The 15,129-nt window shown below is 42.1% G+C and overlaps 1 protein-coding gene across 4 annotated transcripts in view; it reads left to right on the forward strand.

The window, feature by feature from the left end:
• cita (citron rho-interacting serine/threonine kinase a) overlaps positions 1-15,129 on the forward strand; it is a 70,051-nt gene that overhangs the window by 11,235 nt on the left and 43,687 nt on the right. For 3 of the 4 annotated variants that reach the window (XM_062988269.1, XM_062988265.1, XM_062988266.1), the window contains one exon: positions 1,775-1,961. In XM_062988269.1, the coding sequence (XP_062844339.1) occupies positions 1,775-1,961 (187 nt within the window). Of the gene's footprint in view, positions 1-1,753; positions 1,962-15,129 lie in introns of those variants that run through there. The other variant, XM_062988268.1, reaches the window with a different exon arrangement.

A 15,129-nucleotide genomic window follows, 5' to 3' on the forward strand; every position in this document is an offset into this window, starting at 1 on the left:
CATACTAATTGAGTCCCACGCATAGGTTCATTGTGTAAGTTTCACTTAGTATGCTTGGCTTTATTTAATTAACCTGCTCCATACTAATCAGGGCAATTAACTCTCCTTTAAGCATGTGAAGCTGCATTGCATATAGACAGCAGTTTTATTTTAAATGACTGATGAGATGTTTTATTATCTGTGTATAAGTAATTATGAGGATAATGTTTGCATGTTGTTAGTCACGCATGCTGTTATTGCCTGTAGTTACCACAGCACTTCCACAGTTACTATATTCATTATGACTGTAAAATATGCGAGTTTGTGGATGAATGACGTGATGTGGATGAGTTAGTTACATAGCAAATGCACTTCTGATGCTTTACTCTTTTTGTTGGAACATTTGTGTACAGATAACAGACTGATGATAGATAGTTGGCTGATTTTGAAGTGATCATAATTATGAGCTCAGCTGTGTGTCCTGTTAGCGGGATTTACAGAGGACAATATGTATTACCTCTAAAATACATTACCTCTTTTATGTGCTCAGCTGCCCGGTGTTGCTTTAAAATTGTACTAATTATATTTCTGATGAGGCCAAATTGTTGGTGACTAAATTGTCGACAAAACGACCCTAGTAAGGGGTCAGAATGTAAAACCTTTTGTATTAAAAGGCTTATGTTTGTCTGTTATAGACTGGCTGGGATGCCCATACAGACACTATTGGCTGTGTGTGTTGGGATTGATGGTGGAAGGGATTCCTCATTACTGCTGCAATTGCGGCCTCTGCTGGCTGGTCAAAGGCAGACAGAGATGGTAAATAATGGAGAGCAGTGCTTGACTCTCCATACGTGACACTGCTGTCTGTATGAACCTGTGGCTGGCAGGTATAAAGAAGGGGTTGGCAAATGAAGAAATATAGTATGGGGCATGTGTTGAATGTAGCCCTGCTCGGTCAGGGTAGGGGCCTGTAGCGGTCGAGGAAAGATACTGGGTAATTGGATATGACTGGAGAAATTGGGAAAACAGTGTAATACAATTATTATTACATTGTTGAATCATTGGATTCTATGATTACCTAGGATTGTCAGCAGCCAACAAATATTAGGAAATGTAACTGGACCATATGGTTGGATTATATGGTTTAAACCATTCTGTCTGATAATATTTCCGCATCACCAGATGTGCACATCATTACAGCTTTAAAGCATAATATGGAGATCAGACTATGAAGTATCTCTACTGGCGTATTTCCTAAAACATAATGAACTGACTGAACCAGCTTTTTTTAATGTGACTTTTTCCCCACATCCTGTATTAGTTTGTTTCTTTACATTTTGGAAAAGCCTACAGAGAGCTTTTTGTTGGTACGCTGTTGTGTGTATGCTTGTCTGACTGACTGGTGTGTCTATGGATTTGCCATAGATCTGCATATAGCGTATGCAGATGCATTTCCTGCATAGCCTGCATTTGTGTGCATGTATGTGTGTGTGCGTTTGTTGTGTGCACGTTCGGCGCTGTGATTCACACTGATGAGCTGAAGCTGCTGCAGTGAGGCAGGGAGAACGTGTGTGTACGTGTATGTGGGAGAGAGAGGGAGAAAGCGGCTAAGAGAGAGCGAGTGTGCGAGAGAGAGAGTGAGTGAGTGTGAGTACTGCACTAGAACCTCATCACAGAGACCCTCTCCTCCCTTCCTCCCTCCCTCCTTCCTTCCTCCTCTCCCCCTCTGTTTTTATCTCCTTTTATTACTCGCCGCTCTTTTCTCACAACGTCTTCTTCTCATTCCCTTCCCCAGCCGTCCCTCCTTTCGTTCCCTCGCTCCGCACTGAGGATGACACGTCCAATTTCGAGGAGCCGGACAGGGCCCCTCAAAGACTGCGTGCTGCCCAGCGAGAGCCCCAGCGCCCGGGCTTTCAGGGACAAGACCTGCCCTTTCTAGGCTGGTTCTTTAGCCGGGCCCTAACTGCACTGGCTAAATCTGAGTGAGTACCCACACACACATCAACACACATTTGTTTTTTTGGGAAAGAATTGCTTTTTCTTGAACAGGTGGTAGACAAAATGTTATCGCCAGGGCGACTGTCACCAGGCAACGGATAGCAGTCTTGCTGTAGCCATGCAGATGTTGCTCGGTAGCAGTTGTGTCTCTTTTTTTCCCTCCTGTCTCCTGCTTGTGGTGAATGGGTAAATTTAAGTGAGTGCAGACTGAGAATCTTAGAAATGATAACTGTGTGTGTGTGTGTGTGTGTGTGTGTGTGTGTGTGTGTGTGTGTGTGTGTGTGTGTGTATGACGTGCTTATACTGCTTTTGCTCTTTCTTTGAAAACACCAGACTGGGGATCCCCATCTCCCTATGTGGCCATGTGTGCAAGCAAGAGTGCTCGTTTTTGCTTTAAGTGCCCATGTGTGCTGCATCTGTGCCAGCTATGCGTATCTGCATGCCTGCGCACACCTGCACAACTTCATTATGCTGTTGTGCATGTGTGTGTTTGTGAATCTGTGATCATTCTGCGCTGTAAGAACAGTCCGTTATATGCTTTTCTGCTTATGTGTACTGTTTGAATCGAGCAAACTGAGCACAGATCAGCGACGCTGAACGTTGTTTGACTGATGGCACGCCCCCTCCTCTTACTGCAGGCACAATGATCATGAAGAATAGGGATTGCTATATGATGCGAGAGGAAAAACATGCAGTTAGGTACCAGTTAAAGTGTGCCTGTGCTGAGATCGAGAATGGGAATGTATTTCTATGGTAACCAGAAGAATTCCTCTCCCATCCTTTTTTCCTCCTCCCTCTTCTCCCCCTTTTTTTTCACTGTTGTTATTCATATATATGCCTACGTTTCCCTTATCACTGCTTTTTCAGCTTTCTCTAAAGCCTGTCACACTAGGATTGCACAATTAAACACAATTATATGTGACAAGGATTTTTCAGTTTCTCAATTATTCAGACCTAATCAACGGCATTATTACTGAGTATGTCACATGTGCTGAGCAATCCCATGAGTTAAGTCAGTCAATACTCAGACACATGAGAAAAGCTGTTCATATTTGAGCAGTTAATTAATAGTCTGACAGTTTTTACATAGAACAGTTTTTAATTGGTTGAACAGTTTCACTATTTAATTTAATAGATTAATTAGCTGACAATGCTTCTGTGTGTTATTAGCTTAATGTAAATGATCACGTGAGTGTCTGTGCTAGCTCTGGATCATTTATTAGTATGTCAACATGTAATAAAACTCCTAGTAAATGACATTATCTCACTCCAGGACCATACAATATGCATCCATGTACAATGCAGTTAATTTTGGATTAACTGCAGATTTGTAGAGATGGGACGATCGATCGGCTATGAATCGTATCGGCCGATTTTTAATCAAAATATGCCATCGGCGATCGGCGATATTTCCTAAAAGTAGCCGATCCGATCGTGTGATGTATAAAGATCACGTTAAGTTAACAGCTTAGTGGATTGATCCAGACTTTGAGCTACGAAGCACCAACCATCACATCACCATTCATCAACCATCGTACAGAAACCATCATGAAAGCTCTTCATGACCTAAAATAACATCATTAACGTTGTGCATCATACATACGATGTAATTTTGCTGATTGTAATATTTACTTTAAAAAGATCATTCAACCCGGTCACATCTGAGTCGATTCTATCAGCACGTTATATAAACTCCTGGTTCACTTTGGTAAATCGTAAGCGGTTCTTACTTGTGATGTAGATGAGAACAGAAAACGTTACAGAGCCAATCAGAGGCAAAAGTTTATTCATTACCAAATTCGAATAAACTTTCGAATTTGGTAATGAATACCAGATCACAATCGGCTATCGGCAGATGTCCCTGAAAGGAGATCGGAGATCGGAGATCGGAATCGGTGCCAAAAACCCCGATCGTCCCATCTCTACAGATTTGTTTTAAAATTATGCTGGGTTACAAGCATACATACTTTGATGATATGGAAAGTTTTATGGCACTCATATACAGGGTCTCGTATGTCCTTGTTAGTGATAATTATTGATTCCTGTTGACTTATCTGTTCCCCTATAAACAGTGGTAGTTTTACTACCCCATTACATAGTACATGAAACACTAGCCTCTGCCAAATTTGTTAAAGACAGGCCCTGTTTACCAAGAACCCCAAAAAACAAACCGTCACCTAATGACCTAATAACTGAGATAACAATAAATGAAATGGAAAAAAACTTTGAAATACTAAATTGGTAGGGAACTAATTCGTTGTAAAATTAAAATGTATAAATGTAAATATTACATGATTAGATATGTCAACGTCTTATTTAACCTCACATACCAAGAAACGTTTTAACATGACAAAGACCCAAAATATAAAGCCAAAGTGACTGAAGGTTCTCCTAAATTCCAGACATTGCTTTACTGGCAGTTGTTGTCAGACCATGTTAATGACGAGATCTGCCAGGGCTCCCACGCCCAATTTATTGTTCAGTTTTATTTGTAGTGGTGAAATCAGTGTTATTTTTTTAAAATACTGTCTAAACTGGCTGGCTTATTTATTAAGAACTCACCCTCGTTAGCAGTCTGTGTAGGTGTACAGTTAAGTGACTCAAGCTATTTTTTGGTTTTCTATGTTAATCTGACTCTAGTCTTTAATTAATTGAAACTTGCTGATCACATGACACTGTTGAGCACTACTTTCCTCTCAGTATTGACTCTGAGGAGTTTAAAAATCCCAGAAACACTGCTGCACCTACTACACTCATACCAGCGCAACACACACTGTCATGTCATTACCATGCTACACTGGTTAATCACTCAATAACATCTAGTCAGTAAAGAGTTCTACGAGGATCCTTTTGATTGATAAATGGGCTGTTACTGGGTGACAGTGTCCAGAGCAACAGATGAATTACAGTCAGTTATTGTATACTCACAAATATATTATGTATGTTAAATATGCATTTTTGCATTGTTGCACTTTGAATATAAATATATTAAATTCCCTTATGATAAGCACTGTCAGTTGCACAACATTCTTACTGGCTGCAGTCTTGGCCACACCACTTGGACACGTAAAGTTGTCGTCTGCATCTTTACCCCAAGCTAATTCTTAATGTTATTTTCAGCATGTACAGAGTACCATGCTTCTCTTTCAGTATTCCTCCATTGTATGTGCTAGCACTTCAGCCATACAGTAGGGGTTGCTGTTGGAGTGAAAAGATGTGATATCCTATCTGACTTTCAATTCCTAAGACACTCCCAATTGTGTTTGTTGAGGGGCTTGCTCAGATTTCAGATTAGAAACTCTGGTCTTGGCTGAGCTCATACACATAAATCTTGTATATTTGTGTATTTAATATGATGAAGTTTGTCACATCTGTCCCTAATTGTCATTTAGACTGCTGTCACCCAAGCAGAACACAAACTAGCACAAATTAATTGCACTGCTCGTTCGCTTTGCATGATTATAGTCCCAGATTCATTAATGTAAATGCTTTGATCAGAATTTGCTATTTTTATCTGTAATGTGCAGCCTAATCTGTCGCCTTGTATAAGCATATGTGGGTTTGTGTATGCCCAGTGGGTGTGCTGTTTAATCTGCGGTGTCATAATAACCTTCCACCATTAATTTTCCCTTCCACACAGATACGCAGTTTTCTGAAAATATCTACAGGTTTTCATTTATTTGTCATGTTATTCTGTTACTCTCTCTTATGGAAATCAAACCCAGTCAGTTAGTCTCCTAAAAAAATCATCTTGTGTCATGACTGTGTATGAGGCTTGATTTGAAGGCATTTTACATCAGGTATAAGCAAATCTGATCTCAGCTGCCATTCAACATGTGTACCATGTCACTTTCTTTCCTGTTCCTGTTTTCCTGGCTCTTTTCTGTGCAGAGTGTTTTATACTCTGCAACGAGTTGATATACAGACTGGTGACAGACGAGTAATCTGAATAATAAATAGCGCATTTTGCTAGAAGGATCCACATCTTCCTTATAAAGAGCAAGGTCACCGCAATTTAGCACAGTTATTCTGACTTACTACCTGATCAAAATGATGAAACATTTATCTCAATAGGAGTGTTATTCTCCAGGATGGAAATGCCTTATTCACTAATTGGTTTAAAAAAAAAAAAAAGGGTGGCACGGTGGCTCAGTGGGTAGCACTGTCGCCTTACAGAAAGAACATCCTGGGTTCGATTCCCAGGTGGAGCGGTCCGGGTCCTTTCTGTGTGGAGTTTGCATGTTCTCCCTGTGTCTGCGTGAGTTTTCTCTGGGAGCTCCGGTTTCCTCCCACAGTCCAAAGACGTACAAGTGAGGTGAATTGAAAATACAAAATTGTCCATGACTTTGTTTGATATTAAACTTGAACTGATGAATCCTGTGTAACCTCTAACTACCGTCCTGTCATGCATGTAACCAAAGGGTGTAAAAACATGATGTTAAAATCCTAATAAATAAATGGTTTCATATGTAAATACACCGATGAGGCATAACATTAAAACCACCTCCTTGTTTCTACACTCACTGTCCATTTTATCAGCTCCACTTACCATATAGAAGCACTTTGTAGTTCTACAATTACTGACTGTAGTCCATCTGTTTCTCTACATACTTTTTTTAGCCTGCTTTCACCCTGTTCTTCAATGGTCAGGACCCCCACAGGACCACCACAGAGCAGGTATTATTTAGGTGGTGGATCATTCTCCGCACTGCAGTGACACTGACATGGTGGTGGTGTGTTAGTGTGTGTTGTGCTGGTATGAGTGGATCAGACAGCAGCGCTGCTGGAGTTTTTTAATACCGTGTCCACTCAGTGTCCACTCTATTAGACACTTCTACCTAGTTGGTTCACCTAGTAGATGTAAAGTCAGAGACGATCGCTCATCTATTGCTGCTGTTTGAGTCGGTCATCTTCAAGACCTTCATCAGTGGTCACAGGACGCTGCCCACAGGGCGCTGTTGGCTGGATGTTTTTGGTTGGTGGACTATTCTCAGTCCAGCAGTCGCAGTGAGGTGTTTAAAAACTCCAGCAATGCTGCTGTGTCTGATCCACTCATACCAGCACAACACACACTAACACACCACCACCACGTCAGTGTCACTGCAGTGCTGAGAATCATCCACCACCTAAATAATACCTGCTCTGTGGTGGTCCTGTGGTGGTCCTGACCATTGAAGAACAGGGTGAAAACAGGCTAAAAAGATATGCAGAGAAACAGATGGACTACAAAGTGTAGAAACAAGGAGGTGGTGAACATTGTTCAATTCAATTAAACACCTATGACATTTTAAGCAATGTGTGAGTCAGCATTTTAATCATCAAAGCACCAAATAATGATTAAAAAAAGGTTTTATTCCTTCCACTACAGTGGAGCTCTTGTGGTGGCCCAACACTGCCTGTTTTCTTTGTAATGTGCCACCCATCTGTGTGTCTAGGTACAGCAGTGGTTTTGTAATCCTTGGCAGTGGTAAACATGTTGTCCTTCTCCTCACGTATCCAGAGGAACTAGAAGATTTTGATTTATCCACCACTGCACTTTTCCAGAATGATTCTCTCTCTCTCTCTCTCTCTCTCTCTCTCTCTCTCTCTCTCTCTCTCTCTCTCTCTCTCTCTCTCTCTCTCTCTCGCTCTCTCTCTCTCTCTCTCTCTCTCTCTCTCTGATTTCTCTCTCTCTCTCTCTCTCTCTCTCTCTCTCTCTCTCTCTCTCTCTCTCTCTCTCTCTCTCTCTCTCTCTCTCTCTGATTTCTCTCTGATTTCTCTCTGATTTCTCCCACCAGTATCTGGGTAAAAATAGAGTTTCAACATGAATGCATTTTGAATGAATTTGTTTTAATCCTTCATATGCTTTTGTGTTTATTATCCTTCATAAAAGTACAAATTTGACAGCATTACAGCCTCAGGATGCGAGTTCTCACTTGGTGTTAATTGCTAATAACTAATTCTGAAACAGAATTCTTAATTAATGCAGTGCTGAAGCATTGTCCATGAAATCATTCTCAGTGGCACTGGTATTTATACAAGTCATTTTCTTCATTTTCTAAAAAGGTTCTTGCTTCACAGAATGTTGGCATCGTTTACTTTCCTGACTGCTTGTTAAGATCTGTAATTGGCAAATCCTTTTGCCTAGTGTCTGCTGTCTAGTTTCCTGTATAATTGCCATTTTAGTGATAGAAAGTTTCTCTGTTTCGCTTTGATCGACTCTTTTTAATGAGCAACCGTTGTACTAGTGTGTTCGAAGTTATAACCGCTATTGGTGGAGGATAGTTCATGTTCTAAGTTGTTGCTCTGTTTTCAAACCACAACTCAGAAAATCAGAAAAAGTTAAAACAATATGGGTAATGCAGACAGTGTGAGCCCAAGATATGTCATGTTTTGTCTGTTCAGTGTAAGTTATTTTGTTAATATACATCCGTTCCTGATTTTCAGCCCTGCAACGCATTCCAAAAAAGTTGGGACGGTAAAGCATTTGCAACTTTGTAATGTTGCTGTTTCCTCTCACAGCACTTAAAATACGTTTTGGCACCGAAAATGCCAAGCAATGTGTTTCAGATGTTATTTTGTCCAATTCTCTCTGTTTTTGCATTTCCCCCCAATTTTCCTCCTAATCTAGTCATATCCAGTCACCCGATTACATTACGTTTCCCCTCTAGTGATGTTGACCTCCACTTTGACTGAGGAGAGCCGTGACTAACACACGCCCCCTCTGACACGTGTGCAGTAGCCGACTGCATCTTTTCACCTGCATGAGACGAGTTCATATGTGGATCAGTTTTGTGCACGAAGAGTCACACTCTAATCCCAGTATCCCCCTCAGATTGACAGAAGTGTAAATTACCAAGGGAACTGACCACCCCATTCCATAAAAGACTCTTTGGACTTGCTGATAACAGTCTGGATGGTCCTTTTCATTTCTGGTCCACAGTGCATGGCATCTGAGGACCAGGTCTGAAATACTGATTCGTTTGATCACCATATACGTTTCCACTGTTTGATGATCCAGATGCCTCAGAGCATAGAGAACTCTTCTGGACATGGTTAAGATAAGGCCTCTTTTTTTGCACAGTAAAGTTTTTAGTGCTTGTCAAAGGATTGCCAAAGTAATCTCTTGCCCAGGTGATTATATCAGCTATTGATGAATGTTACTTTTGATGCAGTGCTGTCTGAGGGATCAGAGGTCACAAGTGTTCAACCTCAAAATCTGGCCGGTGGTGGGTTAGCGTGTAGCCAGCTTCTCCACCCAAGTGACCCATAATCATTTTATAATGTTTATGAAAGTTAGATCAGGACTGTGGTGAAATAAATCTGTGCTATGGCAGAAGTCAACTTTTGTTGGGTGGTTGGGAATTGCTTTTGAAATACGAGCGTGTTATGTTTTATGGAGTTTGCTGATTTGTGTAAATGTGTGTGCTTCTGTGCTTGTGTGTAAGTATGGCCTAATGTTTTACTTAGTTCTTTTAGCTATGGAAATGAATTCCAGTGAATGAATAGGCTAAAAATATTTGTTGGTGTGGGGGTGTCTGCAATGTGCATCATGTCTAGAGAGAGAGGTGTGTGTGTGGGGAGGCTCTCTTTCCTGATATAAAGCCCATAAACAATTACTTGGAGATCTGTAGTCAGCAAGATGTATTTCCGAATCTGTGATGATTCATAGCTGGAGTATTTAAGAACACCTCTGCAGGCCATTCATCATTCATTCAGTCATTGTCACTAACTGCCTCATCCTGGTTAGGGCCGTGGCGGGTACGGCACAATGCAAAACCCCTGATGCATGCTGGACAGTGTGCCAGTACATGGCAGGGTGACTAACTCACTCGCTTACACCTGTTTAAATTTGAGAGCAGCCAGGCCACCTACTGCATTTTTTTGGAGCCAGTGTGTCGTCATCTGGCCATCTGGAAAGAATGAATTTGCTGCAATTTACAGAGGCTCAACAAATATACGATTTTAAGGTGCTAAAAAGTTTGATAACCAATACTATCATCCGATTCAATTTAGTATGATTTAAAAATAATGTTATAATTGTCGATTTTAAGTTTATATTATCAATAGAAATGTTTGAAATCTTAATATTTAAAGGGTTAAATATTTCCAGTTGTGGACACCTGAGCATTACAAAACATACTATCATATGTATATACTCCGATCAGCCATAACATTAAAACCACCTCCTTGTTTCTACACTCACTGTCCATTTTATCGGCTCCACTTACCATACAGAAGCACTTTGTAATTCTACAATTACTGACTGTAGTCCATCTGTTTCTCTGCATGCATTGTTAGCTCCTTTCATTCTGTTCTTCAATGGTCAGGACCCCCACAGGACCACTACAGAGTAGGTATTATTTGGGTGGTGGATCATTCTCAGCTCTGACATGGTGGTGGTGTGTTAGTGTGTGTTGTGCTGGTATGAGTGGATCAGACAGCAATGCTGATGGAGTTTTTAAACACCTCACTGTCACTGCTGGACTGAGAATAGTCCACCAACCAAAAATATCCAGCCAACAGCGCCCCGTGGGCAGCGTCCTGTATCCACGGATGAAGCTCTAGAAGATGACCAACTCATACAGCAGCAATAGATGAGCGATCGCCTCTGACTTTACATCTACAAGGTGGACCGACTAGGTAGGAGTGTCTAATAGAGTGGACAGTGAGTGGACAAGGTATTTAAAAACTCCAGCAGCGCTGCTGTGTCTGATCCACTCATACCAGCACAACACATTAAGACATTAATTTGGTTAGTTGATCCTTACCTCCGGACACTGTGAGGATTTCTTTAATTCATCACATTTCTACCAGGGTTTTCAGATACCAGTTTTCTCCTCCCTCCTAAAACATACCACTAGGGGATTTGTTATTCAAAATTTTCCACCAGCTGTGATTGAGTCAGTGTTGCTTGCTGTGCGCTGGATTGGTGTTCTGTTTGGAGGATATTGGACTCGCCGTCCAGTGTTTCTTGGTGGTGTTTTTTTGTGTGTGTGTACATTTCAAATTCAAAGATAGCTTCTGATGAATGTAGCCAGCTGCTATTCTCTGTAACTACATTTTCAGTGTTGTTATTAGATAAATTTATTCAGCCCTTTTCTCCTTCTGTCGGTCTCTTTCCTTCCTGGACTCTCCTGACATTCGGCACTAATTGCCAGCGTGAATGACGTTAAGCTTCTTGTAGTGACAGTCAGCGCACAAAAGATCCTGCACAGGTAGACAGAAAAGCATTGTGGAGCTCAGACTAACTCGAAATATCTCTTAGACTGGAGCTCTTTAACTAGGCTTAAAATATATCCTCTTTTTGGTAGGTTTGTATTCGGTTCTTTTTTTCACTGCCTCTGAGCTGGGAACCACAAACTGTTTTGGAAACATCTGGCTTGTTTTGAACGTTTCTGATATAATGGCTGTAATGACAGCATCCAGCGTGCGCTGTCAGTGTTCAGCACAAATTTGACAATGTTGATTTTATCTTTATGCGTGTGTCAGTGAAGCTTTTGGGGGAGGGGGTGGATTGGGGTTGAGCTAATATCTGTGTAAAGCTTTTAAAAATTAAAATAAGGGGGCGCCCAGGTGGGGCAGCGGGATATTCCGCTAGCACACCAGCACCGAGTTTCTGAAGTCCTCAGTTTGAAACTCGGTGTTGCCACCGGTCGGCTGGGCATAATTGGCAGTGCCTGCAGCAGATACTAATTGGCCACCGTATCTGCAGGGTGGGGACCGGACTATGTGTGGGTGGGTGGGTCTTCATATGCTGTGTACGGACCCTGATTGGTGGAAGAGACGCCTGTGCAGAATGCAGAAGAGGAGGGCTGTTCACGTGTCGGAAGAGGCGTGTACAGTGATGTGCTTTCCTCGGATGCAATCTGGTATCCCTCAGCAGCGGAAAACAAATTGAGTGCGCTGAATCGAGAGGAAAATAGGAAGAAAATGCATTAACAAAAAAAACAAAAAAACACAGGCCGCTCAGCTGGCGCAGCAGTAAAATACGCTAGCACAACAGAGCTGGAATTTTGTATACATCGTATTGAATCTCAGCTCTTCCATCCGGCTGGGCTGGGTGGCTACATGAACAAAGATTGGCTGTTGTTCACAGGGTGGGATAATCCGGACCAGGGTTCCTTACTGGTGCAATTATGACCTCTGCTGGCTGATTGATGGCACATGCGCAGAGTTGGGGAATAATGCTGATCAGGGTGTGGCTCTTCGTGCACAAGTCTGATCCGCATATGAACTCGCCTCAAGCAGGTGAAAAGATAAGGGCGGTACTGCACACATGTCGAAGGTGGTGTGTGTCAGTTGCGAAGCTCCTCAGTCAGCAGTGGAGGGTTGTATCGGTAAAGGTGAAGCATAATGCAATCAGTGTAATTGGATACGACTAGATTAAGGGGGAAAATTGGGGGAAAAAATTTGAGAAAAAAAATGAAAACAAGACTTTTAGTCGAGCTGTGCTTGTGCTGTGCTCAGTGCTATGATATACACGTTTCAGTCATTTATTCTCTCTATTTCTGTTTCCATCCTGAGCACTGGCCAGTGATTGCTATATTATGTCCTTTGCCTGAGGGTGCTGCTCTCTGCTGGCCTGCTGTCAGTCAAGTGCCTGAACCATGAATACTTATGAACTGCCAGGCTTGGTTTGTTTTGTTCTGAATCATTATCGCATAAAATCCCACTATACAACGTCCTCCAACACTCATTTTCAACACTCAATTTTCTTTTAAAGATGACTGGATTAATTATCTTTTTCTCTTTGCCAGCTTTGACTTACACTGTACATCACTTTAATTTGCATTTAAATGTCAGGACCTGATTTTTCCTTTTTTTATCCTTTAATGGCGTATTTGTTTCCATTGCTCTTTTTTCTATTTTATTTATGCACCAAAGAAGTCCTCACAGACGGTGCCCAGAGGTAAGGATCAGACCCCACACACATAGTCCGGTCATCCCGCCCTGGCAGAACAGTGTCTGCTGCAGGCCTGCTAGATGGCGCCCAGCCGACCGGTGACAACGCAGAGTTTCGAACCGAGAATCTCAGAATCTCGGCGCTGGTGTGCTAGCGGAATATCCCGCTGCGCCACCTGGGCGCCTTCTATCGCTCTTTTTGATCTTTTTTTTGCTTTTCTTTTCTCTAATTTGTGCATCTGTTGACCTGCTCTGTTGGTAAATGCTGCGGTTGTCAGGCAGCAGATGGATTTTCAGACTTTAGACTTTATTTAGAGCTTGTTCATGTGTCACTTGTCACTCCCACAAATCAGAGCTGATGAAAGTTGCATTTGGAAAATGTCTTGCTGTTTTTGCTGTTATTTACTGAGCAGTTTTATTGGGGACATTGCATTAGGCTGTGTTTTTGTGACAGGCTGATTAATTTGGCTTGTCTGGATTAGCTGATGCCGTTTATAAAGGAAAGAATTTGGATGAACAGATGTTTTTCAGTGTTGGTACAAATTACAGGAAAATGGCAGCTCTATGATGATTTCTGCAACTGTTCTTTTTTCTGTGACTGAATATTTGGAACTAATACTTGTTGGTCCAACAAAGGTTTTATTAAGCAACATGTAGAACGTTCTATAGTGCCAGTAATCTTTGTCGCATGACCTTCAATAAATATTATTAATTTAATATAATTATGTATATACCGATCAGCCATAACATTAAAACCACCTCCTTGTTTCTACACTCATTGTCCATTTTATCAGCTCCACTTACCATATAAAAGAACTTTGTAGTTCTACAATTACTGACTGTAGTCCATCAGTTTCTCTGCATGCTTTGTTAGCCCCATTTCATGCTGTTCTTTTTTTCCCCCTTTTTCTCCCCCTTTTAGCACATCCAATTATTCAATTTGCATCGTGCTTCCTCTCTGTCTATGCCGAACCCTGCCCTGACCGAGGAGATTGAAGCTAACCCACGCCCCCTCCGAAACATGGGCAGCAGCCGGATGCATCTTTGCCACCCACACATTGATGTGTGACGCCACCTAGCGTTGCATGCAGAGAGACACACCCTAAGGGCACTCTTCCTCATCTCTGTGCAGGCGCCTCTAATCAGCCGGCAGAGGTCGTAATCGCATTCTGACAGAGAGAGATCCACATCCGGTTCTTTGTCCCGCCCCCCAACTGAGAAACTGGCCAATCGTTGCTCATACAGCCACTCAGCCTCGAACCGGTGAGGCAGAGCTGGATTCGATACGAGGTACTCAGAATCCAGCCCTGCTTGCAGCGTGTCTTTTTACCCCTGCGCCACCTGAGCGGCTTTCATGCTGTTCTCTAAAGGTCAGGACCCTGACAGGACCACCACAGAGCAGGTATTATTTGGGTGGTGGATGATTCTCAGCACTGCAGTGACACTGACATGGTGGTGGTGTGTTAGTGTGTGTTGTGCTGGTATGAGTGGATCAGACACAGCAGTGCTGATGGAGTCTTTAAACACCTCACTGTCACTGCTGGACTGAGAATAGTCCACCAACCAAAAATATCCAGCCAGCAGCGCCCCATAGGCAGCGTCCTGTGACCACTGATGAAGGTCTTGAAGATTACCGACTCAAAAAGCAGCAGTAGATGATCGTCTCTGACTTTACATCTACAAGGTGGATCAACTAGGTAGGAGTGTCTAATAGAGTGGACAGTGAGTGGACAAGGTATTCTAAAAACTCCAGCAGCGCTGCTGTGTCTGATCCACCCATACCAGCACAACACACACTAACACACCACCACCATGTCAGTGTCACCGCAGTGCTGAGAATGATCCACCACCTAAATAATACCTGCTCTGTGGTGGTCCTATGGGGGTCCTGACCATTGAAGAACAGAGTAAAAGCAGGTTAAAAAGGTATGCAGAAAAATAGATGGACTACAGTCAGTAATTGTAGAACTACAAAGTGCTTCTATATGGTAAGTGGAGCTGATAAAATGGACAGTGAGTGTAGAAACAAGGAGGTGGTTTTAATGTTATGGCTGATCGGTGTATTGATGATGAAGCTCAGTTATGTGTTATATTTTGACGGAACCCTGTGAACTTGTTGTTGTCATGTTATCTGTAATTTTACTGCTTGTCCTGGAAGTGTCAGTTTTAAATCAGAAACTGATGATGGAATCAATCTGTATGTTTGCGGTGATTAGCAGAAGACCAACTAACATCATGCAGTGTTATTGGAGCAAACAGGACAATCAA

Source organism: Trichomycterus rosablanca, chromosome 26, assembly GCF_030014385.1.
Source record: "Trichomycterus rosablanca isolate fTriRos1 chromosome 26, fTriRos1.hap1, whole genome shotgun sequence".
NCBI classification, from domain to species: domain Eukaryota; kingdom Metazoa; phylum Chordata; class Actinopteri; order Siluriformes; family Trichomycteridae; genus Trichomycterus; species Trichomycterus rosablanca.